The sequence below is a fragment of the Acomys russatus genome, chromosome 29 (genome assembly GCF_903995435.1).
Source record: "Acomys russatus chromosome 29, mAcoRus1.1, whole genome shotgun sequence".
In the NCBI taxonomy this organism is placed as follows: domain Eukaryota; kingdom Metazoa; phylum Chordata; class Mammalia; order Rodentia; family Muridae; genus Acomys; species Acomys russatus.
Window position 1 is genome coordinate 6,563,407 of NC_067165.1, and position 24,521 is coordinate 6,587,927.

General features: G+C 47.5%; 1 protein-coding gene across 1 annotated transcript in view; it reads right to left on the minus strand.

The window, feature by feature from the left end:
• Positions 1-9,403: 9,403 nt before the first annotated feature.
• Scp2 (sterol carrier protein 2) overlaps positions 9,404-24,521 on the minus strand; it is an 80,192-nt gene continuing 65,074 nt past the window's right edge. Inside the window, exons 14-16 of the mRNA XM_051170924.1 lie at positions 23,533-23,662; positions 12,599-12,678; positions 9,404-9,648 (exon numbers count right to left, since the gene is read on the minus strand). Coding sequence (XP_051026881.1) covers positions 9,553-9,648; positions 12,599-12,678; positions 23,533-23,662 — 306 coding nt within the window. The 3' untranslated portion in view covers positions 9,404-9,552. The remainder of the gene's footprint in view (positions 9,649-12,598; positions 12,679-23,532; positions 23,663-24,521) is intronic.

A 24,521-nucleotide genomic window follows, 5' to 3' on the forward strand; every position in this document is an offset into this window, starting at 1 on the left:
TTTGTTGTGGGTTCTCTCTCCCCGCCTCTCCCCCGGCCCCCGCCCCGCGTGCATCTGCCGGACGCCCGTCCTCTCCCGACACAGGCGCAGGGTCCCGCTGGGCGCGGGAAGGGAAGGAGGGCCTTATGCCCAAGGCGCCAGGCTTGGCGAGGCCCCACTTCCCGGGAGCCGGTGCCGCCGCCCCAGCCCCTCTCCGCCCCGGAGGCCGCTGCACCACGCCCCTAACACCGGCCAGGCGGGGTACCTCCAGCGCACCACCTCTGACTGCCAGCCTTCGGCCGCACCCAGTCAGACCCCCACACCTAAGGAGAGCTGAGAAGGCTCCCAGGCAGTGCACTCAGCTTCTTCCTCAAGCCTGAGAGTTTGCAACCACCCCAGGCACAAGTGCCTTGCCTGATCCTTCTCCCACCCTGGGGTCCTGAGCTGTGGCTAAGGCGGCTCCAGACAAGACCCGGCTGGACCTCTTCCCGGCAAAATTCCTCATTCTCCTCCCCACCGTCTGCCCTCATGCACTGGCCCTGGGCCCACAATTTGGTGAACCTTGAAGGGAGAGTAAATTGGACCCGGGTCTTCATGCACGAAGGTCCTGGTCACGGAGAAGGCAAGGGGGTGAGCAGGGAGCACTTAAGGCACCATATTGCTCCCAGGGCCTGAAAACTAAAAATGGTTCCAAGCAAAGGCGCAGTAAGTACTAGCAGCTGAAGCAACACTGTTTGGCGCCAAGGGCTTCATGGTGGAAAGGCGGCGCCACTGGGTTTGGGTGCTACTTGGCACCTTCGCTGTAAACAAACCTGTCCCTCATGCGTGCTCTGGCCTTGAGGGCAGGACTCACCTGGCTCTCAGAGATGAAAAAAAATCAAGCGTGGACCCACTTGGCCACCTAAATTGCCTAGACCCTGAACAACTCTGGTAAAGTGGCTCCAGACCTTTCTGCTCCTACACTGCCAGGTATTCTGTTTCTATCTCCATGCGTTCCTCTCTTATAGCCCTGCAAAGGAAGGCTAGTTCCCCATTTATCAAACAAGGATGCGGCCTCTACCATTCAGAGCTGGGGGTGCTGGTCCACCTACCAGGTTCAACAGCCCTCTGTGATGCAAACAGGAAGGTCGGTGAGTAGGTAAGGATAGAGCCTGGATTTGAACCCACGGCCATCTGTTTCCATTACCCATCACTGAAGAACTTAACAAGAATGGGGAAGGGAAATATTTTGCCTTCTTTGGCCTCAAATTCCAATCCTGTCTGAGTTCAAACTTGAAAGTTGGTATGAATCACAGGGCTGGACAGGGCCCAGCAGAGATGCATCTCGTGTTTTTCTGGACAGATCTTAGACTCAAGTGGAGCTAAAAAGAACTGGATTCTGTTGGCCTGATTACCCACGAACCAAAAATCATCTAGAACACGGAGAATCAACACACTCAAGCACCAACAAAGTGCAGGGCACTGTGTTTAACTATCCTGGCATCCTGGCCCTGTGGGAAGGTCCAGTAGACTACACCTGGAAGGGCCAGGGTGTTTTAGGAGCCAGGCACTTGGAACACAGCATACTCCTTTTCCCTACCATGAAAACCAGCTCTGCCAAGCCAGTGCCCACACATGCTCTGTGCCTGCGTGGTGCTGAAGGCATAAGCTCCGTTACAGAGGCCTGGTGTGGAGGACCCTTGAGTGTCTCAGGGAGAAAAGGAAGGCAGGCACCCCTACTGCAGAAGCAAGTCCTCTGGCTACCTGAGGCGAAAAGAGAAGCAATGGCTATACATCACTGTCTAAGGTAAACAGAAAAATTCCCGGACTCTGAACAGCACTGGACTCACAGTCAATCCACAGAAAAAAAATGACAGCTGGGCCTGATGAAACTCCAAGAGGCATGCAGCAGAGATGCAGCCTGGCATGATGGAGCGTAGCCCTAATCCTAGCATTTGGGTGCCGGGGCAGGAAGACAGCAGGTTTGAGACAGCTGCACTACACGGTGAAATTCCGTCTCAAAAAGTGGTGAGGTAGGGGTTGGAGGGACGGTTCAGCAGGTAAATAAAGCCTCACCACCCAAGCCTGATGACCTGAGCTCAGAAGCCATGTAAAAGCCACACACTTGTAGCATGTGTCTCTGGTTGCAGTGCACTCCACCAAGGGGATGCAAGATGTCTCAACAACACACGAGGTGGGGACACTGGGGTTGTCCTGCCTCCCCGCACTCCCACTATAGCCCCCCCCCATGCCTATAGAACACACTAATACCCCATATATACACAGGGGTTTATTTTTCAAGATAAGTGTTGAGAAATCAGAAACTCCTGTACTGCCAGGCCAAGTGCCTTCTAATTAAAATCAGAAGGAAGCGACAGAAAAAGAGAGAGAAAAGACAGGGCATGTGTGACACAGAGCTGGGGCTGAAGGACAAGAAGGCTCCGGAGGGGGCTGGATGGTGAAAGGGGAGGAAGAGAACAGAAAGCCATCAGAGAAGAAAAGAGTGCCTCCTACCTCCAGCTCAGGATCTTTCCTTATCCAACAGCCGACTCCTGAATTCTGAGCGGCTTGGTGAAATCAGAGTGTTGTTTGGGTCTGTGGGGGTCCCTCTGAAAGGTTTTGTTGCTGTTGCTGTTGTTTTCTTTTTGTCGTTAGTAGTGGGGGTTAAGCCTAGGTCATTGTACATGCGGGCAAATGATCTACTGCTCAGCCCTAGCCTCGCTTTTTATTTTATTTTTATTATTATTTTTTTTTTTTTGAGGCAGGGTCTCATCAAGTCGTCCATGTCTTGGACTTTTGATCTGCTTGACTACTGCTTCTCAAGTAAATAAGCTTATAGGCCTACAACTATCACACCTGCCTGCAGGCTCTTAGCAAAGGCTAAGACTTGGGCCTGGGGAGATGGCTGAGCTGGTAAAGTGCTTGCATAAAGAAAGTTCAGTTTGCATCACTCATATCATCATCATCATCACCACAACAACAGTAATAAGAATAGGAATAATATAAATTAGCACGTATCCATAGTTTAGAAATTGAGAGTGGGGTGCAGTGATGAGATGGATCCCTGGGGCTTGCTGGTAGCTAGTCTAGCTTAATTGGTGAATTCTAGGCTCTCAAAAAAAAAAAAATAAATAAATAAATAAAATAAGATAAGACAGCTAGACACACAGACCAGTTGGTGAAGTGTTTGCTGAGGACCTGAAGTTTGGATCCCCATACCCATGCAAAAGCCAAGCATGGCAGCACAACACTGCCCCACCCCCATTGTGGGGGGCACAGACAGGCCAAGCCCAGAGTTCATTGGCCAGGCAGTCTAGCCAAATCAGTCAGTTTGAGGCACCTTGTATCAAAACCTAAAGTGGACAGCAACTGAGAACGACACCTAAGTGAGGATCTCTGGCCTCCAAAGACGTGCCCACACAAAGACAAAACTCATCAGTGAGGCAGAGAATGATGGGAAAACCACAGCTGGAGGTAGAATTGGAACTTGCGCCTTGAGGCTCCAGCCTAGTGAGACTCTGTTTGCAGCAGGCATCCAGTGGCCCCAGAGCCCACCGCAGAAGAGGGGCGACCGGGCAGTGTGCCTCCTATCACCTTCACACTGAAAACCTGAAAGCTTCTGAAGATTCTGTTTCTCCCCACAGTTGTGTACAAGGCCAAGCCTAAAAGTAAACAAGAAGAACAAGTCTTCCTTCTGGCTCCCAGAAGAAATATTTTAAAAAGGAGAAGCCCTCAAAAATGGCCATTAGTGAAATGGCATGCTGTTCTTGGTTCAAAGATGATCCTCCAGCCAATACGAAGGTCTGCCTCACAATGGATGTCCTCAGGATAAGACGCATCTTATGGTTGGTGTCTCTAGTCCACTCACTACCAGTTTTTGTTTTCGAGACAGGGTTTCTCTGTGTAGCAGCCCTGACTGTCCTGGACTCACTTTGTAGACCAGTCTGGCCTCGAACCCACAGAGATCAGCCTGCCTCTGCCTCCCAAGTGCCAGGATTAAAGGCATGCGCCCCCACTGCCTGGCTCACTACCAGTTTTTATTGCCAAGTTCAACTGGTTTTTCTTTTTTGAAGATGTATTTATTAACATATGAGGTTGGTTTTATGTTTTGTTTTGTTTTGTTTTGCCTGCCCATAATGTACCTGATACCCAGGGTCAGACCTCCTGCAATGGAGTTACAGATGGTTCTGAACCACCATGTGGGTGCTAGGAATTGAACTGGGGTCCTATGAAAGATCAACAAGCGTTTTTAAGCACTGAGCCAACTCTCTAGCCCTCGACGAATCTTCAACCAGATTTCCCATTCTGTACTTCCTCATTTTACTTAAGTAAGCAAATTTCCACCCTCCTTGGTTTTTCCTTTGCTCACAAGTGAGAGCTTGTACCACACCCTGCTCTTGGGCATTATCTTGCCCAACCTAAGGCTTCTTTGAGCTGCCTAAGTCAACTATTCACTTAGTGTTTTTATGCCCCTTTAGTTCTATCCCAATGAAGCACCTAGTCTTGAATAGCCCTCATATCTTTGACATTACAGAAGGTGCCATATTCTAAAAAGTGAATTATAAAATAACTTGCAGTAGAAAAAGGGTTAACAGAGGGTAACTGATTAGAAAAGTAGTACTTACTGCTTGTAACTTATGCAGCTTTATTATTTTCTTTAAGATTTATTTATTATTATGTATACAGTGCTCTGCCTGCATGTACCCCTGCAGGCCAGAAGAGGGCATCCTATCACATTATAGATGGTTGTGAGCCACCATGTGGTTGCTGGGAATTGAACTCAGGACCTCTGGAGGCGCAGTCAGTGCTCTTAACCTCTGAGCCACCTCTCCAGCCCTGCAACTTTATTTTTTTAAGATTAAATTTTAATTACTTGTATGTGTGTGTATGTGGGGGGGGGGGGTAGGAGGGGGTATGTGCATATGAGTGCAGGTGCCCAAGGAAGCAGAAGGACACACTGGATCTCCCAGGAGCTGGCATTTCAGCCAGTTGTGATCTGTCTCACGTTGGTGCTGGGAACTGAACTCCATTCCTCTGTAAGAGCAGCCCACAATCTTAACCACTGAGCTCAATTTTCTTTTCTTTTATTTATTTTATTGCAGTGGTGTGATGAGAGCCAGGGCCTTGCACATGCTAGGAAAGCATTCTCCCACCAGGCAGCATCCTCAGCCCTTTGCCTGCAGCTTAAATAAACAGCACAGTATAATCAATTGTCCCTAACTGTACTAAATGCTTATGGCCAAAATACAACAACTACAGGTCAAGCATTTGCCATGTATACATACTGCTGAAAACAGTAACGTGAATATTGCCAGGAAAGACTTAACAGAACTGACTATATGACCACCACTTGGGGCAGTACATTTTGGATTTTAAAAAAAATAGTTCTGGCTAAAATCCCGTACCAGATAAAACATCCAGCCAGGTGGAATCAGACTCCACACTCCTCAAGGGCCAGGAATCTAGCCCAATATTTTCTGTTCTTAACAAGAACTAAAGAGCTGTTTGTTGCAGCAGTCTCCAGACACATCTAAGATTGGGCCTTTCCAGAAGATTTTGTAACTCTCTATTGAGAAAAACTCTAAAATTCAGCCAGACTTGGCTGTGGTTCCCAATAGCCTGTAAATCTTTCAGGGCCCTCTTCAGCTGTTTGTACAAATCCCCAGTTCTTGCCAGTGTGGATCCAACCCATGGAGTAGTTTACATGGAGGTACAGCTTGGCCAATTTCTTCTCTGGTTATAACATCTATGGACTTTGTTCTGAGAGCAGCCACTGCATGGGCCAACTGGAACTACAATGTTAGATGAAATCTAAGCCCCCGAATGTCATTAAATGACTCTATATCTATTCATTTAGTTACTGTTTAATTACAGAGGCAATTGAATTTTAATGGTTCTCAGCTGGGCATGTACTCAGGCGGCAGCGGCAGATGGATGTCTGTGAGTTTAAGGCCAGCCTGTCTACATAGAGAATTCCAGGCCAGCCAGGGCTCCATAGAGAGAATCTACCTCAAAAAGAGGGGAAAGGGGGTTGGAGGGATGATCTCAGTGGCCAAGAGCACCTTTTACTCCTACAGAAGACCTGGGTTCGCTTCTCAGGCCCCACATCAGGCAGCTCACAACTGTCAGTAACTCTGGCTCCAGGGCGTCCGACACCCTCGAGGGACACCTGCATATAAACACACACACACTTAAGTAAAAATAAAGTTTTTATTTTTAAATTAATGGTTCTTGAGGAAAATGTAAGACTACATATGGTCAATAAAAGCAAGCTGCCCTCAGTCCCACACACAATTGATTATCTGAAGTCAGAATCCTCAACTATTTTAACACCAGTGATTTCTTCATGTAAGAATCTTCACCTTAAAAAAAAAAAAAAAAAAAAACTTCACCTTAGAAATGATCCTGAGCACTTGACATTTTACAGCTAAAACTGCTAACCCTCATACACAAGGCAGGCACAACTGCATCAAGATTTATTGGTTTTATATATATATATATATATGTGTGTGTGTGTGTGTGTGTGTGTGTGTGTGTGTCACACACGTATAGGTATCCAAGGAGGCCAGAGAGCAGGGCTGGATCCCCAGGAACTAGAGACCACACCCCAACAATAGTGCAGGGATCCAAACTCGGGTCCTCCAGCAGAGCAGCAAGTGCTCTTATCGGCAGCTCCAACTTAAAAAATAAATACGGTTGACATATGTAATTGTTTTGCCTACATGTATGTATGTGCATCACATGTGTGCCTGGTGCCTGTAGAGGTCAGAAGTGGGTATTAGATCCCCTAGAACTGAAATTCCAGATTGTCCTGAGCCACTGTGTGGGTGCTGGGAACTGAACCCAGGTCCTTTGCAAGAGCAACAAGTACTTTTTTTTTAAGTTTTTCAAGACAGGGTTTCTCTGTGTAACAACCTTGGCTGTCCTGGACTCTCTTTGTAGACCAGGCTGGCCTTAAACTCAGAGATCCACCTGCCTTTGCCTCCCAAGTGCTGGGATTAAAGGTGTGCGCCACCACCGCCCTTTTAACTCGGCAGTCTTTACTTAGTTGTGGCCTTCTTAACCTTCAGTTCTCAGCTTAAAATTTACAGCATAGATGTGTCTCCCTGCATCACAAGGATGCCTGTCCGGCGAGCCCTCTATCGTGGCACCCTGGTTGTCTGCTGCACAGCACCTCAGACTGTAAGAATTACTCAGCTCTTTGAATGTCTCCCTGGCTGGCCTGAAAACAACACGGGGCAAAGCGCCCACTGGCATCTCCAGGGCCTGCACTGTACCGTCTATAGCCAGTGCCTTCTACATCGTGGCTGTTCATCAAATGATGACAAGCTGACTGCAGTTGGGCAGAACCCCACGAACCCTCCAGCCAGCCATCACACCACAGCAGCAGGCGATGGGACAGCCGGAAGGACTCTCCCTCATAGACCCAGCAGAGGTCTAGGTGTCCGGCAGACAACGGGAGCTCGGCCTGCTCACACTGCAGCCCTCATACGTTTTATCCCTGGCCTGTCGACCTCTTCCTTCCAAACCGCTGAAGCTCAAGGAAATCATGCTGACTCTGCATCTTTCCACTAAGCATTTCTCTGGAGCACACATAAATCGCATTCATGTGTGAATGTATTTCAACAACAATAACCCTCTATATTTTTAGAGGATCATCCTAAAGCCTATTTCTAGACTCTTTTGTTATCTAGGACCAAAGAGGGCAGAAGGGTGCAGCAAATGCAAACCACAGAGAAATCTGCCTATTTAACATACCAAAGTGGACCTGGCCTCCAGATTCTCCCAGCATCCCTCAGTTCTTACTTGTTGCAAGGCATGGCTGGCATACCCCACCCTCTACCCTGACTTTTCCAGCCCAGGGGTGGAGCTTCCTCTCCCCCAGAGGTTCTCCCCTGCCTCTGCCCCCCCCTCTGGATTCCCACCCCCTCTCTGCCCCCTTCCCCCGCTTTTCGGTCTTTGCATCTGCGTGGTGACTTCCCTGACCTCTTCCTGTGAGATCAGTGAACCCACCAAGAGCTGCCCCCAACAAACCTGCTTTTATACTTTAAATTCGCTTGAATTGGCTTATTTCATAGGCAGAGAAAAACCTATGACTGGCATTTCACTTTCCTCTCAGTCTGTCGCCCACTCTGATTAGGACGTGGGTCAACCTGTCTTGGTTTAATTTACCCTCAGGCACTGTCACCAAATGCCCTGCTAATCACAGAACGCAGAAAGCGAGATGGTTTCAGGGACCTGAACAGGCCCCGGCTGTACTAACAAGGACTCAAATACCTACAATGAATCAAACAATCTGACTCTTTACCTCTGACTCCCTTTGGATAAAGGAAAAACAAAAGCTGGGCATAGTGTCACACACCTGTGAAGCCAATAGGAGTCAGAACACAGGAGGGTTACCACAAGTTCAAGACCAGCCTGGGCAATGTGGAGAGTTCAGGCCAGTTAGGATTGTATAAGACTTTGTCTCAAACTCCATCTCCAAAAACAATCAATCTCTCTTCTAACAACTCAGCAAACAGGGCGCCGGCAAGCAGTTACTTTGGTGCAAAAGACAGAGAGTCTTTTGGTCAAGTGTTCTTCCCGCCCCACACACTGCCTCCCCAGTCAATAGCTTGTAACTGTGTGAAAGCAACTGGTGGCTCATGTCCAGGTGACGCCCGGTTAGAAGGCCCCAGTGTTCTCCTTGCTCCACAGCCCAGAGAACACCAGGCAAAAAGAACATACACAATAAAGACGAAAGAGGTCAGGAAGAGCTATTTTAATTTTCATTTTAAATCTTCCAAAAGCATTATTTTTTTTTTATCCCAAACCTAAGTTATAACAAACAGTGTCAGAATTAGAAAAACTAGAAGATAAATGCAGACAATCAAATTTTGTGAGACTCTGAGTTTATAAACATATTAATATGAAATTATAATTGAAGCCTGTGCCTCTGGAAGAAATTTTATTCAGTTACTTTTAGTAATGGCATCCAATGGCTCTAATACCCTAACTTTTAAAGATGCCCATTTTAAAAATAGTTTTTAAAACAGCTCTGTTCAGCTGTAAATTCCCTCCTAAGCTCTGACCATAATTCTTGTATTTTATTTGGGAAGAAAAGAACTGTTTCTGATGGCATAAAATGAACATTTTTAGAGTTTTTTTTTTTTTTTTAATCTTAGTATAGAGTTTTATTTTAAGAACTATTAGTGAGAACTTGATGCAGGTAATTAAGTGCGAGACACTAACTCCTGGTTAACTGTATTAGTCTGTTTCTTCTCCAGTTCCCTAAGGGGAACTCCCACACCAAGTATTCTGCTCAATGATCCTTAAATATACTTTTAAGCAAAACAAGGGCTTTGTTTACACAGTCTTTAGATTTTACTATTCTAAATTTTATTCTGAAACTCAAATTTACCCCAAACCATCATTGCCACAGTAGCTTTGTCATGCGCAGTGGAGCCGCAGTGGCAGGCTGCGAGGCCCTACACACCCCCAGCTCAGAAAAAACATGATTGGCCACACCCACTTAGCTAAGTTCTGAATGAGACGTGGATATCTCTATACATCTATAAATCTCATCTTGATGTCCTGAGTTGCCGAAGAGGCTCTTCACAGCTTAGCTTTGCCCGGCTGAAGCTGGAGGTTTTGCAGTTTCATTGCCAGACCCATGTTACCAGCAATTTTCAATTTACCTTGAAAGAAGGCCTGTGAGTAATAAAACAAGAAAGTTCGTTAGTCGTGGGTTTTGTTTAGCATTTGCTAGTGTTTCTAGACTCTTCAGAATTGAGATCATCTATCCAGGTCCTTAACTTTCTGCAAAATACAGACCTTAGCTTTCTGGAACAGATTTAGAAGCAGGGCCTTGAAAGGAAGAAGTCCAAATAGCCATTCTTTATGTGAATAGGAGAATTCCCAAATATCTTCTCTTAAAAGCTGGGGCTCTCTACCTCAATGTAATATACCTTGTTCAAATATTAGGCTTAACAGATCAATGCTAGATGAATTTCCTTCGAAACATTACATATAGGCTTAAAATAGAAAATACAATTTTCAACAGGGAGAAAAAGCATACTCAAAGCCCATTTAGAAAGTCGGGAGAGTAAGTGGATGGTTGAAAAGCCACCAATGGCTTTGCCCTGCTCAGCTCTCCTGGAGGGCTGGCTCACACAGAGGTGGTCCTGTTACTCTGGCTCAGTGAGAGGCCTCAGCCACTCTGAGAGCAGAGCCACAAACTGGGGATTAGATCATATGACCTTTACTAAATTTACTGTGTAACAAAATCCTAGGGAGACTCAGAACATAGCATGATTCCTGCTACGCCTTTGGTGTTTTAACTCTCAGTCTTTTAAATATGGAAGAGCTGGCTGGGAAGTTCCTGGTAGTCTCAGAAGGAAGCAGCAACACTGGGCTTTCCCACACCCTGGGAAGGATCACTAATACCCCCATTCCCCCAGTAGGGACAAACTAAATATTTCCTTTTTATATGGCACAGAGCCTCTGTCTGATGGCTTAAAGGTCAGGTGTCTCAGAACACAATATACTTAACATATGTTACTTAACCACACAAACCAGCTGTGCAACAGCAGCGCACCGCCTTCTCCTTTAAAGCCACAGGACAGAATAATGAAGAAAGCATGCATGTCGCCACTGAGAAGCCAAGCCTCAGGACTGCGCTAATCTGGCCTCTAGGTGCTCTTTGTGCTTTTCTGCTGGCGACATCACTGCTTCGTTTCAACTAGAGCCAAAGACTGAAATTAGAATTTCCACTGTACTTAATGATCCCCAGGCAATTGCGGAACTGAGCATAAGGAAAGGCCATTAGCACACTAACAGAAAGGTCTGCTACTTTAGTCTGCAGTTCCTCTGGGTATTAATGGGCGCTGAAGGAAAATAAGCTGATAGCATGCCCCTCAAAGACACTTGTACATAGATAATCTATAAGAACAAGGACTGCAGACATGTGAGGTGTGAGCCTCTGCCAGAGCTGTGCAGTGTGTGAGGTGTGAGCCCTGCCAGAGCTGTGCAGTGTTTGAGGTGTGAGCCCCTGCCAGAGCTGTGCAATGTGTGAGGTGTGAGCCCCTGCCAGAGCTGTGCAATGTGTGAGGGGTGAGCCCCTGCCGGAGCTGTGCAGTGTGTGAGGTGTGAGCCCCTGCCAGAGCTGTGCAGTGTGTGAGGTGTGAACCCCTGCCAGAGCTGTGCAGTGTGTGAGGTGTGAACCTCTGCCGTGCAGTGTGTGAGGTGTGAACCTCTGCCAGAGCTGTGCAGTGTGTGAGGTGTGAACCCCTGCCAGAGCTGTGCAGTGTGTGAGGTATGAACCTCTGCCAGAGCTATGCACTATGTGAGGGGTGAGCCTCTGCCAGAGCTGTGCAGCGTGTGAGGTGTGAGCCTCTGCCAGAGCTGTGCACTGTGCCCAGAACAGCAGCTGGGAGGAGGATGGCAGCCAGCTCCTGTGCTGGTGGCCTCTGTCGCACCCAGGTTTCTGGAGTGGACTGTGGGCTGTAATGTCAGTGCCAGGGCGAATGTTGCACTGAAGCATCGCAGGTGCACATCGCTCAGTCATGGCGCTACTGAGACATACCAAGAAAATCCATTTAAAAAGGAATACAAACAGGAGCCAGATTTACTTTTGTCCAATCATGAATTACACGAGGAAACAGACAACAAAATATGTTACCATAGAGTCTTGGGTTTCTTTTCTGCTAATGGGAGGCTAGGTGTATCTAGTCCACTGAACCCTGTTTATCCAGAAAGGTTCCTTGACATCTTGGAGACCAGGAAGAACCATATGAGGCAAGTATACATTTTAGATAAATACGCCCTTGATCTGACAACTGCTTACAGCAACCTGAAACCATTAGGCATTGTGTTCAAGAAACAGCAAACAGTAAGATGTGGCTTGTCTTCTGTGACACTCAGGGTCTAATGGGGAAGAGACAGACACATCACACGTGCAAAGTGAGGCACGGGCGCTGGGCGTCTGAGGGACTGGACTCAACAACTCAATCCGTGGAGGGCCTGGTTTGAAACAGCAAGGCGGTGGGGGAGGGAGAGTTTAGGAAAAAGAAGAGCTTGGGAACAAAGAAGGAGCGCAGAAGACCCTGTTCAAGGTCTCTTCCTCCTCCCTAAAGTGCTCTTTTTCTATGTCTATGTTAACCTTTCCTGAGGCCTGGTCCTTCCTCCACGTGGGCTGATCACAAACCTGGAACAGCACAGGGGACCTCACCAGCTGTGCTTGGTGTGTGTGTGGGGGGGGGGGCAGACTACACAAATACATCGAGGCCAGAGATCCACACTGGCTGTCTTTCTCAGTTTGTTTTCCACTTCATTTTCTGAGGCAGGACCTCTCTCTGCACCTAGAGCTCACCAGTTGGCTAGGTGAGCTGGCCAGTGAGCCCCAGGGATTCACGCGTCTCTGTGTCCCCAGCACTGAGACTACAGGCATGTACAGCCATGCCCAGTGACCCAGACTCAGGCTTTCGTGCTTGTACGGCACGTACTTTATAGGTTAAACTATCTCGCTGGCCTCTGCACTTAACTCTCATAGATCTGTTTCTTCCCAAACTACTTCAGGCTCATCTGGCACTTCTAATCCACAGGATGGTGTCGCTCTGCAAGTGTGTGTCACTTGTTAGGGTAAGCATCCCATTGTACTTACCGACTGAGGGTTCATTTTGCCAGTCATCAAAGCCAGCAAGTCTGAGTCGGCCATGGTGATGGTGCAGTCAGCTTTCTTATCTGAAGCAGGCACATATAGGAGAGGAGAGAAGAGGAGAGAGCATTCAGGGACACAGGCACCTGACAGCACTTCTGCGTGTGACGCAGTTGAGGCAGCATGAGGGCATCGGTGGGGAACACGGCTTGTAAGAAGGGGGACCTCGGTGTTCAATAGCAGGGATTAGCTAGGAAGGCACGATGTGCTCACACCAGGGGACACAGCGCACCATGCTCAGGAAGGGGAAGCTAGACGCACTGGTCTGAAAACCTGTGCTGTATCTGTGACAACAACGCTACAGAGGCAGTTATAACAACAATCTCACTTTTGCTTAAAAACAGCATTCAACGACAAGTAAAGGAAAAACAACTGTCACCTCAGACACTGATATGTTATTGACACTGTGGGTAACAGACTCAGGGTGGCCCTCATGACCCCTGCCTGCCTTTGCATAATCCCTTTGGGCCAGGGTGAGCAGGACCTGTGCCTTGCTTCAGCCGAAGGAACGTGGCAACGCTGTTGGAATGGCACCCTGGATTTAATATTAAATAAGCATCCATCTTGCAAGTAAACTCACACTTGCTCTCCTGTTGGCCCTGAACAGCTAGCTGGTACATATCAACTTCCATAGAGGGGATGGTACATTCCAAGACGGGGGTGGGAGGGATTGGGGGGGGGAGCGACACAGGATGGGATGGGACAGCTAAAACTGTCATTGTCACAGCCACAGGACATACATTCCTCCAACAACCTGGGTTAGCTTGGATGCCGAAAGCAATCAAGCCTCCGGATGGGCCTAGCCCTGGCTAAGAACTTGATTGCAGTTTTATGCAACCCTATGCAAAGAATCGAGCTAGGCTGTCATTAGCTCCTTAACCACTGGAAACATGCACTCCCCCTGTAGCCCAGGCTAGTCCCAAACTGAGATTACAAGTACATGTTATCAAGCCTAGCTAATGTGTATATTCTTTTAAGCCATTAAAGTCATGATACTGTTTTTCAAGAAGAAAAATTAACACAATTTATGGGGCTGGCCAATAGTTTTTTTTTTTTTTTTAAATAAAAGATCAGGCTCTAAATAATTTAGGTTTTGAGGGTCACCAGGTCTCTCACTACTACACTATTCTGTGTAGTGCAAAAGCAGCCACAGGTAACACCCAAATGAGTATCTAGGCCAATAAAGAGTGTTCTTTTGGTTTTTTTGCATTCATTCATTCAGTGTATGAGTGTATGAGTGTGTGTGTGTGTGTGTTCATGTGCACATACCCATGCCCATGTGTGCCATAATGTGTGTACATCAGAAATCTATTTTCTCCTTCTACTGCTGAGATCCAGAGATTGAACTCAAGTTGTCAGACTTGGAGGCAAGAATCTTTATCCAGCCGGTCAAGGTGGCACACGCCTGTGATCCCAGCACTCAGGGAGGCAGAGGCAGGCAGATCTCTGTGAGTTTGAGGCCAGCCTGTATAGGACAGCCAAGGCTACACAGAGAAACCCTGACTCGAAAAACCAAACAAAAAAGAAAACCTTTCCCCACTGAGCCATCTCACCAGTCTTCACCGCAAACAGTTTTAAAGCAGTGTCAGACGGAGGGGAAGGTACCAACCACTCACACGCACAGATCTACAAACAAGTCATGTCTAGAACACTGAAAGACTTCCTGCCACTTAGCTGAGAGAAGTCAGGTGCTGCACAGGCCTTCAGAGCCCCAGCACCCACATAACAGCTCTGGGGGTGGCACAGAGACTGGAAGGTCACTGGGGCTTGCTGCCCTAAAGCCCAGCTTTGGTTTAGGTTCATGAGAGACCCTGTCTCAGGGAAAATGGCCCAGTGACAGGTCAGAACACCTGATGTCCCCTCTAAGCCCCACAGGTGTGCACTGACATGTACACAGATAAATGCGTGGCTGTTCTAGAACTCACAGATCCGCCTGCCTCTGACTCCCAAGTGCTGGGATTAAAGGAGTATGCCAGCATGACCTAGCCTTAAAGGTTTTTTTTTAAAGGTAGATTTTATTGAGTATAAATTATGCCCTGAGAGACATGATATAAAAAACAAACAAACAGACAGACAGACAAAAAACAACTTGCCTGTACCAGGTACTACAAAAATATGTGAGGCAACTGAACATAAAATCAGGGCACCGCGGCTCCCTATGATGCACTTTATGACTTTACACTCCCACCCCAAAGCAATGTCCGAAGACATGATAAAAATGTCCAAAATAGCTTTCTTCAGAAAGGCCTGAAATGGGAGCAAGGCAAGGCAAGCTCAACCTACAGCAGCTAAGGCTGGGGTTCAGGCATAGTTGAGATGAGTTGCTGCTGCCGACAGCCATTTTACTGGATGCTACAATGCTGAGCAAGGACCCCAAGACTGAGAAGCAGCAAATAAAGGATGAATCCACTGACAGGTTCATAAAATGAGTAAAACTTAATCTGTGGTGCCAGGGTTGGTTTGGAACAAGGGTTCCTTTTGGGGGTGGAGAGTACCAGGAGGGGCCTTGGGGGGGGGGGTTGGAATGCTGGAACGCAGCAGCATTCTGAAGCATACTGATCTAGGAAGTGGATTATTTTGCAAACATTCATCGGGAGAGTCCTTCAGCTCTATGCCCTTTGCCGCACACTGGACTTCAAGCAAAGTTACCCAAAGCAAAACAGAGTAAATAAACAGGTGCTGGGCTAGACACAGTCCATAATCTGCCACGTCCGAGACTAGATGGTAGAACTGGGGGAACGGGGATGGACACAAGCCAGACACACCACCTACTCACATTTCACTCCTCTATCTTTTTCTAACCTTTTATACTAAGTGTACATTACTTACCTAGTGTCCTGAAAGTGTTTATTTTGGTATTATCAATGTATAAAGATAGAAAAACGACAGGACGACAAAGACTAAAATCTCATTGTTAGACTAGCCTTGATGACCTTGGACAATGAGAACTTTCCAGCATGTAAGGACAAACTCTCCAAGAAATCAAACTTCTCAGCAGTCAATGTTTCAATCAGTGTAATGGGGTGCAATTGGTGGCTCCTCTTTTTATAAGGGATTAGCCCAAATAAAGGTGGCTTTTCCCCCAAACCAAGTTACCTTCCACTCCTGTTTCCCTTTTTTTTGTGGTTTTTCAAGACAGGGTTTCTCTGTGTGTAGCCTTAGCTGTCCTGAACCCACTTTGCAGAACAGGCTGGCCTCGAACTCACAGAGATCCACCTGCCTCTGCCTCCCGAGTGCTGGGATTAAAGGCATGCACCACCACGCCAGGCTCTATTACTGTTTCTTTTCTTTCTTTCTTTCTTTTTTTTTTTTTTTTTTGGTTTTTTGAGACAAGGTTTCTCTGTGTAGCCTTGGCTGTCCTAGACTCCCTTTGTAGACCAGGCTGGCTCGAACTCACATTGATCCGCCTGCCTCTGCCTCCCGAGTGCTGGGATTAAAGGCATGAGCCACCACGCTCATTACTGTTTCTTATTCATTACATTTCTCTGAAACTATCTGTACAAAGAATGGAACTTTTCAAGGAGGCAGGACCCGCTTCAGTGCTGTATATGGCTGTGTCTCCAAGTCCCCTGAAAAGGGTGTCACAAATAAAGAACAGTCTACAAACTGCTCAGATAATCTGGACTTCAAGGAAAGAGACAAGGGCCAGTAATGGCGAAGTGTGCCTGTAATCCCAACACTCAGAGAGCTGAGGCAGGAAGAGTGCCACACCGATGGCTCCTCTCATCACTGTTCGGCAGGCCAGGGCTAGCCTGTGAGAACCAAGGCAAGCCTGGGACACGTAGTAAAACCTTGTGTCAAACAGCCGGGAGAGGCAGAGAAAAGCTCCGGAAGTGAAGAGTGTGTGCTGCTCTAACGGAGGACCCACTCCCAGTTCTCAGCACCCAAGTCAGGAAGCTCAAAGCTGTCTATATCTCCCGCTCCAGGAGATCCACTGTCCTCAGACACCAGCACTCACACCTGCACATACCCACAAACAGATAGACACATAAACACATAGCTAAGAAGAAAAATATTTTTCTTTAAAAAAAAAAAAAGTCTCACCCAGTGTGGTGGCACACACCTTTAATCCCAGCACTCAGGAGGCAGAGACAGATCTTTATAAGTTTGAAAGTTCGAGGCCAGCCTAGTCTACAAAGAGAATTCCAGGACAGCCACAGCTTTGTTACACAGAGAAACCTTGTCTCAAAAAACCAAAAAGATGCGTGGTATGGTGGCACACACCTTTAATTCCAGCATGTGGGAGGCAGAGGCCAGGCTGGCCTACCTAGTGAATTCTAGGAGAGCCAGGGGTACATAGCAAGATTCTACCTAAAAAAAGAAAAGAAAGAAAGAAAGCCAGGCATGGTGGCGCACGCCTTTAATCCCAGCACTCAGGAGGCAGAGGCAAGGGGATCTCTGTGAGTTTGAGGCCAGCCTGGTCTACAAAGTGAGTCCAGGACAGCCAAGGCTAACACAGAGAAACCCTGTCTCGAAAAACCAAAAGGAAAAAAGAAAGACAGAGAGACAAACCCTACTGCAAATACATGATATCAAGAGTAGCTGGGGTGGGGAGCGAACAAGCTGAGATAGTTGGGCCTGATTCTGCTCCTCCTGGAAAGGCTCCACAAGCAGAGGAGGTGACCCACTCGCTGGGTAGTGACCATATTCCGTGCTGAGCAGGTCACACCTCTGCTCTTGTCTGACCTTTATGAAAACCCTGTGAGGTGAGAGATCAAGTAACTTGCCTCAGTCACCCAGTGGATGCATCTAAGCCTGTGTGTTTAAGAAAACCTAGTACTTACTATATTGATTGGAGGAAACCAGTAACTCGTAAATTCTGCTTGATGACACCCCATCACATCGATTCCCACAGCAGCACTGCTGACAGTTTCCAGAGGAGGCAACTAGATGCAGGGAGGGAATGCACCTTGCCAGGAGACTGGGCCAAGGTATCAACCCAGGTTTGAGAGCCCCCCAAGGCTCGTCCTAATGTACTGGGGACAAGGGACCCGGGGCCTTCTCTACCCTGTTGTCCAAAAAGGTCTAGAGAGAGCAGAAGGAAGGAATGAAGAAACAGCACGTCACATTAGACTGTGGCTTCTGAGACAGATACTGTGTGAGTTGTTTCAAAGAAGTCAAGAGAGAGGAGGAACTCACTACCATACTCTTAGAAGCAGATGAAGAAAATGCACATCTCAATTTACTTTTTAACAGAAGCACAACTCCTGACGCTGTGTACACACCAAAAGAACTAGCACTTCTCATAACGCCAGTTCAAACCAGGCCATGTTACTGTGGCTTTAACATAGCTAATAGCTAACAAATGGGCATTTGTTGAGGGTGTAAGAGGAGCTGGCAGTTTCCAGTGGTGGCTTTCACAGGCTAAGCCCACATCTCAACTTGACTCCTGGCTGCCAACAGGTGTCAGGTTTAGCAGACATCACCCTGGCCCAGGTTAGCCCTATTCAGGCCTGGGGCTGGGCGCCTGAAACAGGGAGGAAAGCACACGGAGGTGTTGGTGCAGGGAGCAAGGCTTTTCCCACACCATTCAACAGCCGCCTTCTTCTTCTTCTTCTTCTTTTTCTTCTTCTTCTTCTTCTTCTTCTTCTTCTTCTTCCTTCTTCTTCTCCTTCTTCTTCTTCTTCTTGGTTTGTTTTTCGAGACAAGGTTTCTTCTCTATGTTATCTTGGCTGTTCTGTAACAGCCTTCTATAAGCAAACCATGTTCATGACCAAAGAACCAACTAAAAAACACAAGACAATTTTTTAAATTGCCTTAACAAATACCAGGAAATATAATTCTAAGTAACTATTAATCTTTCTTTATTTTTTAATTGTGACTACTGCTGGACATGGTGGCCCACTCCTTTACTCTCAGTACCTGGGAGGCAGAAGCAGGTAGATGTCTACCAAAGACAGCCTGTACTACATAGTGAGTTTCAGGCCACCAAGGCCACATAGTGAGACCCTGTCTCAAAAAAAAAAAAAAAAAAAAAAAAAAAAGCTGGGTGTGGTGGCGCACGCCTTTAATCCCAGCACTCTGGAGGCAGAGGTAGGTGGATTGCTGTGAGTTCGAGGCCAGCCTGGTCTACAAAGTGAGTCTAGGACAACCAAGGCTACACAGAGACACCCTGTCTTGAAAACAAAAACAAAAATCACTACTATATTCCTTAGAATATCTTCTATTTTTAAAAGCTGCATTTAGATGACACCTTTGGCTTTTCTTCTTATACCTTCTCAACATCGCAGCTCATAGAATGCAAACAGTGTCTCTGCCCACTCATTTTTTTGGGGGAAAAGAAAAAAAAGATTATAATTTAGGAACCTTTGTGGCAAAGCCACCCTCCATGCCTGGCAGGCTCCTTGTTTGTTGCTGCTATTCAACAGTGTATAAGGCACTGCTCCTAAGCACTCTCCCTTGCTCCAAATGCGTCACACTGACCCAGAAGCCTTGCCAACCTCCTCTCTCTTTGAAGAGTAGGATCCCTGAGTACAATTACAGGAAGAGGGAGCGCACCCCTCGTAAGACCACTCCTCCACCTGCGCTCCTGTGGGCACACTCTCCTCTAGGGACTCCTTAGTCAGCACCATCTGCAACACATCCCTTCCCTCTGCACAGCCTCCCGGTGCCCTCAGCTGAATGCTCCTGCCACCCACCCTCAAGCACTCATTCTGCTCTCTGCCACACCAAGCTGTCACTCAATCTGGCAACACCAGCCTCCTAAATGTTCTCTCTGCCCTAGCTCACTCCCTTCCAGTTTCTCAGGTTTATCACAGCTTAGGTGTGACAAAGCTGTCCTCCAGCTGGTGGCACCACTGACAGGTGACTGGGCCGTGAGGACTCTAACGTCACAATTTTTTCACAGGTAAGTTCAAGCCTGAATGGGCCATTAGGAGGTGGGGCCTGCCTAGGGGAAGTCACTCACTGTGGGCGTGCCTCGGAAGCATTCCTTATGCAGCAGGGCCGTCCTGACTGCCACAGGTGAGCACCCTCCACCATGATGCTTTCCCTCATCGTGGATACCCAGACCCAACGGAGCCAACTGCTCCTGACGACTGTGAGCCAAGAGGAATCTTAGCTCTCTGCTCTGCTGTCCTCACAGCGCTGGAAACTGACCAGTGCAGCCACGGGTACCAGTTTCCTCCTCTAAAACAAACTTGGTCACTTTTCCTAAAATGCTTTAATGTGGCCAGTGTGGTGGTCCACAACTTTAATCCCAGCACTCAGGAGGCAGAGGCAGATGGGTCTCTGAGTTTGAGGCCAGCCTGGTCTACAGTTCCAGGGCACCCAGGGCTACACAGAGAAACCCTGTCTCAAAAACACAAAAACAAACAAACAAAAAAAACCAAACAAACAAAAAGCAAAACAAAGAAAGCTTTAATGATATCAAACAGCTTTCAAGGTTCCTATCATGGTGTTTATTTTTAGTTTAAAAATAATCATTTATGTATATGAATACTTGGGCTGCATATATGTCTGTGCACATGTGTGCTTGGTGCCTGCATAGGTCAGATGAGAGTGTCTGATACCTTAAAACTGAAGCTATGAACAGTTAAGAGATACCATGTAGGTACTGGGGATTGAACCTCAGTCCTCTGTGAGAACAGCCAATTCTCTTAACCTCTGAGCCATCTCTCCAACCCCCTATCATGGCATTTAAAAATCTTTAGTAAGCTGATCCCAGCCCTTCATCTTTCTAAATTTATCAGGCCCTCTCTAGCAAGAGAAACCTACCAGAGCAATATGGCTCCTGCCTAAGTGCTGGTCCTTCTTTCCTCTGTGCACTGCTCACACTTCTGAGGGCCCACCACGTGTCAGGTGCTCCTTGAAGCACCAGGAATGCAGCAGTAACCTAACAGTCAAAAAACCTCTGCCTTCACTGAGCGCACTCCCGGGGCTGGGGGAGTGGCAGCAAATCATGAGAGTCGTAAGTACTCTAGAGAAATGTAAGGCAGAAGCACCTGCGGTTAGGGAAGGGCTTGCTGAAAAGGCGGCCTGTGGGCAAAGACCAGGCGACGAAGACGTGTGGTAAAGACGATCCAGGCAGACAGAACAGACGGAAGCTGTCACATGCGAACATGCCGTGCTCACACTATAGCAAGGAGGCCAGTTACTAAAGCAAGGGAGAGACAGCACAGCGATACAAAGCTGGCCAGGTCATATGGTGTCATCACAGAAACTCTGATTCTACTTGGAGTTGAAGGCTGGCTTTGAGCAGAGGCGGATACAAATCTGGTTTTTGCTCATCAGGCTGCTGGCTGAAGAGCTGTGAGGGACAAGGACAGGAGCAGAGGGACAAAGCTCGGATCCAATGGGAACTAGTGGAAAACAGGATTCAGTGGTGCATTAGAGTACGGAGTATGAGAAGGAGAGGGGCCGAGGACGACGTCAGAGCTTTGGGGCTGAGGAACTAAGAAAACACAACTTCTTGAGAAGAGGGCAGACTACAAGAGTATATGCCTTAAGGGAGAGAGGGACCCAGAGTTGTTTTACACACACCTTTAAGGTATGTTAGGTGTTGCCATGGTTTAATGTGCCCTCAGAAAACAGTTCAAATCTAGCTTCTAGTGTAGCCGTATTAAGTGGCAAAGCCTTTTAAAGGGGCTAAGGGCCACGGCGGCTCTGCCCTCAGCAATAGATTCCATTACCTCAGGAGCAGGTATGACGAGGTTCAGCTCCCATTCACTTCCCTTGCCCGTCCACTGCCTCAGAACAGTAAGAAAGCCTCATGCCAGAGGCAGCTGCTCTGTGTGGGAGCCAACTACGCTTCCTGTGTTTCTAATTTGCCCAGTCTGTGATATTTTGTTATAGCAGGAGAAACGCCCTAAGACAGGTGTCCTCTACACTCGTCAGCTATGCAGTCACCTCTGAACTCAGCGGTGGGTCCATGGAGAACACCTCAACCTGGGAGTCATGAGCAAACTGTTTTTAAAACACAAGGCTACATGAGCTCCCCTGGGAGTGAAGGAAGCAGAACTAAGCCTTGCAACACCCCAATGCCTAGAACGTAGGAGATGGAGAAATTATCAAGACAAGCCCAAGTGTGCAGCCAGGAAATAAATTTTAAAAATAAAAATAAAAAACAGACACGTGATATGAAGGCTAGAATTAACCACTGCAGCTGGCAAAGTGGCAATCGTTAGGTGCCTTGGCAAGAACACATTTGGAGAGCTCAGGATAAAAGCTAGATGGAATGGGTTCAAAAATTGGATGAGAGAAAGTGGAGCTAGTGAACACAGCCAGGTATGCCGGTCATCCACCATGCCCTGGACAATGTGGGCTCAGGCTAATCAAACGAGAACTCTCTCAAGTGGACACATACTCTATGAAACAGGCAATATTTATGGCTGTTTACTGGTAAGAAAACCGAAGCTTGGTGTGCTGACTACTTTTATGTCAACAACACATGCTACGGTCATTTTGAGAGTAAGAAAATGGCTCCGCCAGGCAGTGGTGGTACACGCCTTTAGTCCCAGCACTTGGGAGGCAGAAGCAGGTAGATTGCTATGAGTGCCGAGGCTAGCCTGGTCTACAATTTGAGTCCAAGATAGTCAAGGCTACACAGAGAAACCCTGTCTCAAAAAAAAAAAAAGAGAGAAAAGAAAATGGCTCCAAGAGACCAGGCTATAAACAGACTTGTAGAACATTTTCTTTTCTTTTCTTTTAAGATTTATTTATTTATTATTATGTATACAGTGCTCTGCTTGCATGTACACCTGCAGGTCAGAAGAGGGCATCAGATCACATTATAAATGGTTGTAAGCCACCATGTAGTTGTTGGGAATTGAACTCATGACCTCTGGAAGAGCAGTCAGTGCTCTTAACCACTGAGCCATCTCTCCAGCCCCAACATTTTCTTATTAGTGATTTATGTGGTAGGGCCCAGCCCATTGTGGGTGGTACACCTCTGGGCTGATGGTCCTGGGTTCTATAAGAAAGCAAACGGAGGGCCACATGTGGTGGTGCATGTCTTTAATCCTAGTACTCAGGAGGCAGAGGAAGGAGGATCCCTGTGAGTTCGAGACCAGCCTGGTCTACAAAGTGAGTTCAGAACAGCTAAGGCTACACAGAGAAACCCTGTCTCGAAAAACCAAAAAAAGAAAGAAAGAAAGAAAGCAAACTGAGCAGCCATGGGGAGCAAGGCAGTAAATAGCACCCCCCCATGGCCTCTGCATCAGCTCCTGCCTCAGGGTTCCTACCCTCTTGAGTTTCTGTCCTCACTGCTTTTGATGATGAACTGTTATATGGAACTGTGATATGAAACTGTGAGTGAGGGCTGGAGAGATGGCTCAGCGGTTAAGAGCACTGGCTGCTCTTCCAGAGGTCCTGAGTTCAATTCCCAGCAACCACATGGTGGCTCACAACCATCCACAATGAGATCTGGTGCCCTCTTCTGGAAAGCAGGTGTACATGCAGGCAGAATACTGTATACATAATAAATAATTTTAAAAAAAAGAAAGAAAGAAACTGTGAGTGAAATAAACCGTTTGCTCTTCAAGTTGCTTTGGTCACTCTGTTTCATCACAGTTCACTCAGAGGTTTAATAACTAGACCAAGGTCAGACCTGGAGTGACAGGGCCAGAAATCCAAGCCAGATGTGTTTAAGTGCAGCCTGAGACTAATATCTCTTGTATGAAGTCTCCCTGACTTTGGAGGGTGTGTTCCCAAGGATTGAACAGTCCTTTCCCAGGACCTGTGACCTCTACTGCAGGCCTTTGTGGGAGGGAACACCTGGGCAGACTGTAAGTTCCCAGCGGGAAGGTCGCCGTCGCCGTGGCGTTGCTCTACGTGAGGTCACTGACCTGAGCTGGGAAGCACCGACCCTTTGTGGGAACACCTGGGCAGACTGTAAGTTCCCAGCGGGAAACCCCGTGCCACCGTCGTGTGAGGTCACTGACCTGAGCTGGGAAGCACCGACCCTTTGCCGTTCTTCACGTCCACCACCCAGGTGGCCTCTTTGCCCCCGGGGCCGTCCTTCACTTTGAAGGCAAAAATGCCACCGATTTTCTTCACAAACTGCTCCCCTTCCTGGAAACAGAAGTGACACTGGGAATTACTTTCCGTCCCCACCTCTGGCTTCACATAAATATTTTAACAGGTACGTGATGGGAGCGGCTGGAATGGCATAATCCCAAGCACCCATAGGATATCTGCTCAGAAGTCAAAGAGAAAGGCAACAATTCCCCATCGGTCAACTCTGAAACGCAGCTGTATTGACGGAAGAAGGGTTACCGCATGGCAGCGCTGCCTTCTGGTGACAGCCTCTGTTTCCCCAATGTCTAAGTGTGGGCACCGCCAGCCTCTGACCCAAAGTCAGTTCTTTACCTTCTAATTTTGGTTCTCCACAATCAAGACTTAAAGTGATTCCGAAGCCAAAGCTTTCTTTTAAAGTTTAATTCCTGTCTTAGTATAAAGAACTAGGTAAGCAATACTCCCTTTGCCTCTTCACTGTGGATCTTGGGAATGCGCTGGCCTAACACAGAAAGCGTCACAGCGATCTCTAGCAGATGAGTTTTCCTTCTCTTTCCCTTCCTCTCGCTCTGCTCTCTTCATCTTGAAACATTTATGGCCCCAGACTCTGGTCCAAGCACCAAAATTACAGTAGCGAGGGGGTCAGACCAACACAGGCTGCCAGCACTCTGCATTGCGGTGACAAATCCATCCAATAAAGGGAGCACAGGGACACAGGAGCTGCTGGCGCAGTGGACAATCAAAGACGACCACAGCGCGGGCACCTCGCCCTAAAGAAAAGCAAGGGCTGGAGAGATGGCTCAGCGCTTGCCTATGACCTGAGTTTACTCCTCGGGAAGACAGAACAAGTTCCATAAAGTTTCCTCTGACCTCCACAGGTCATAGCACACATTACCTGCCATATACACACATCATG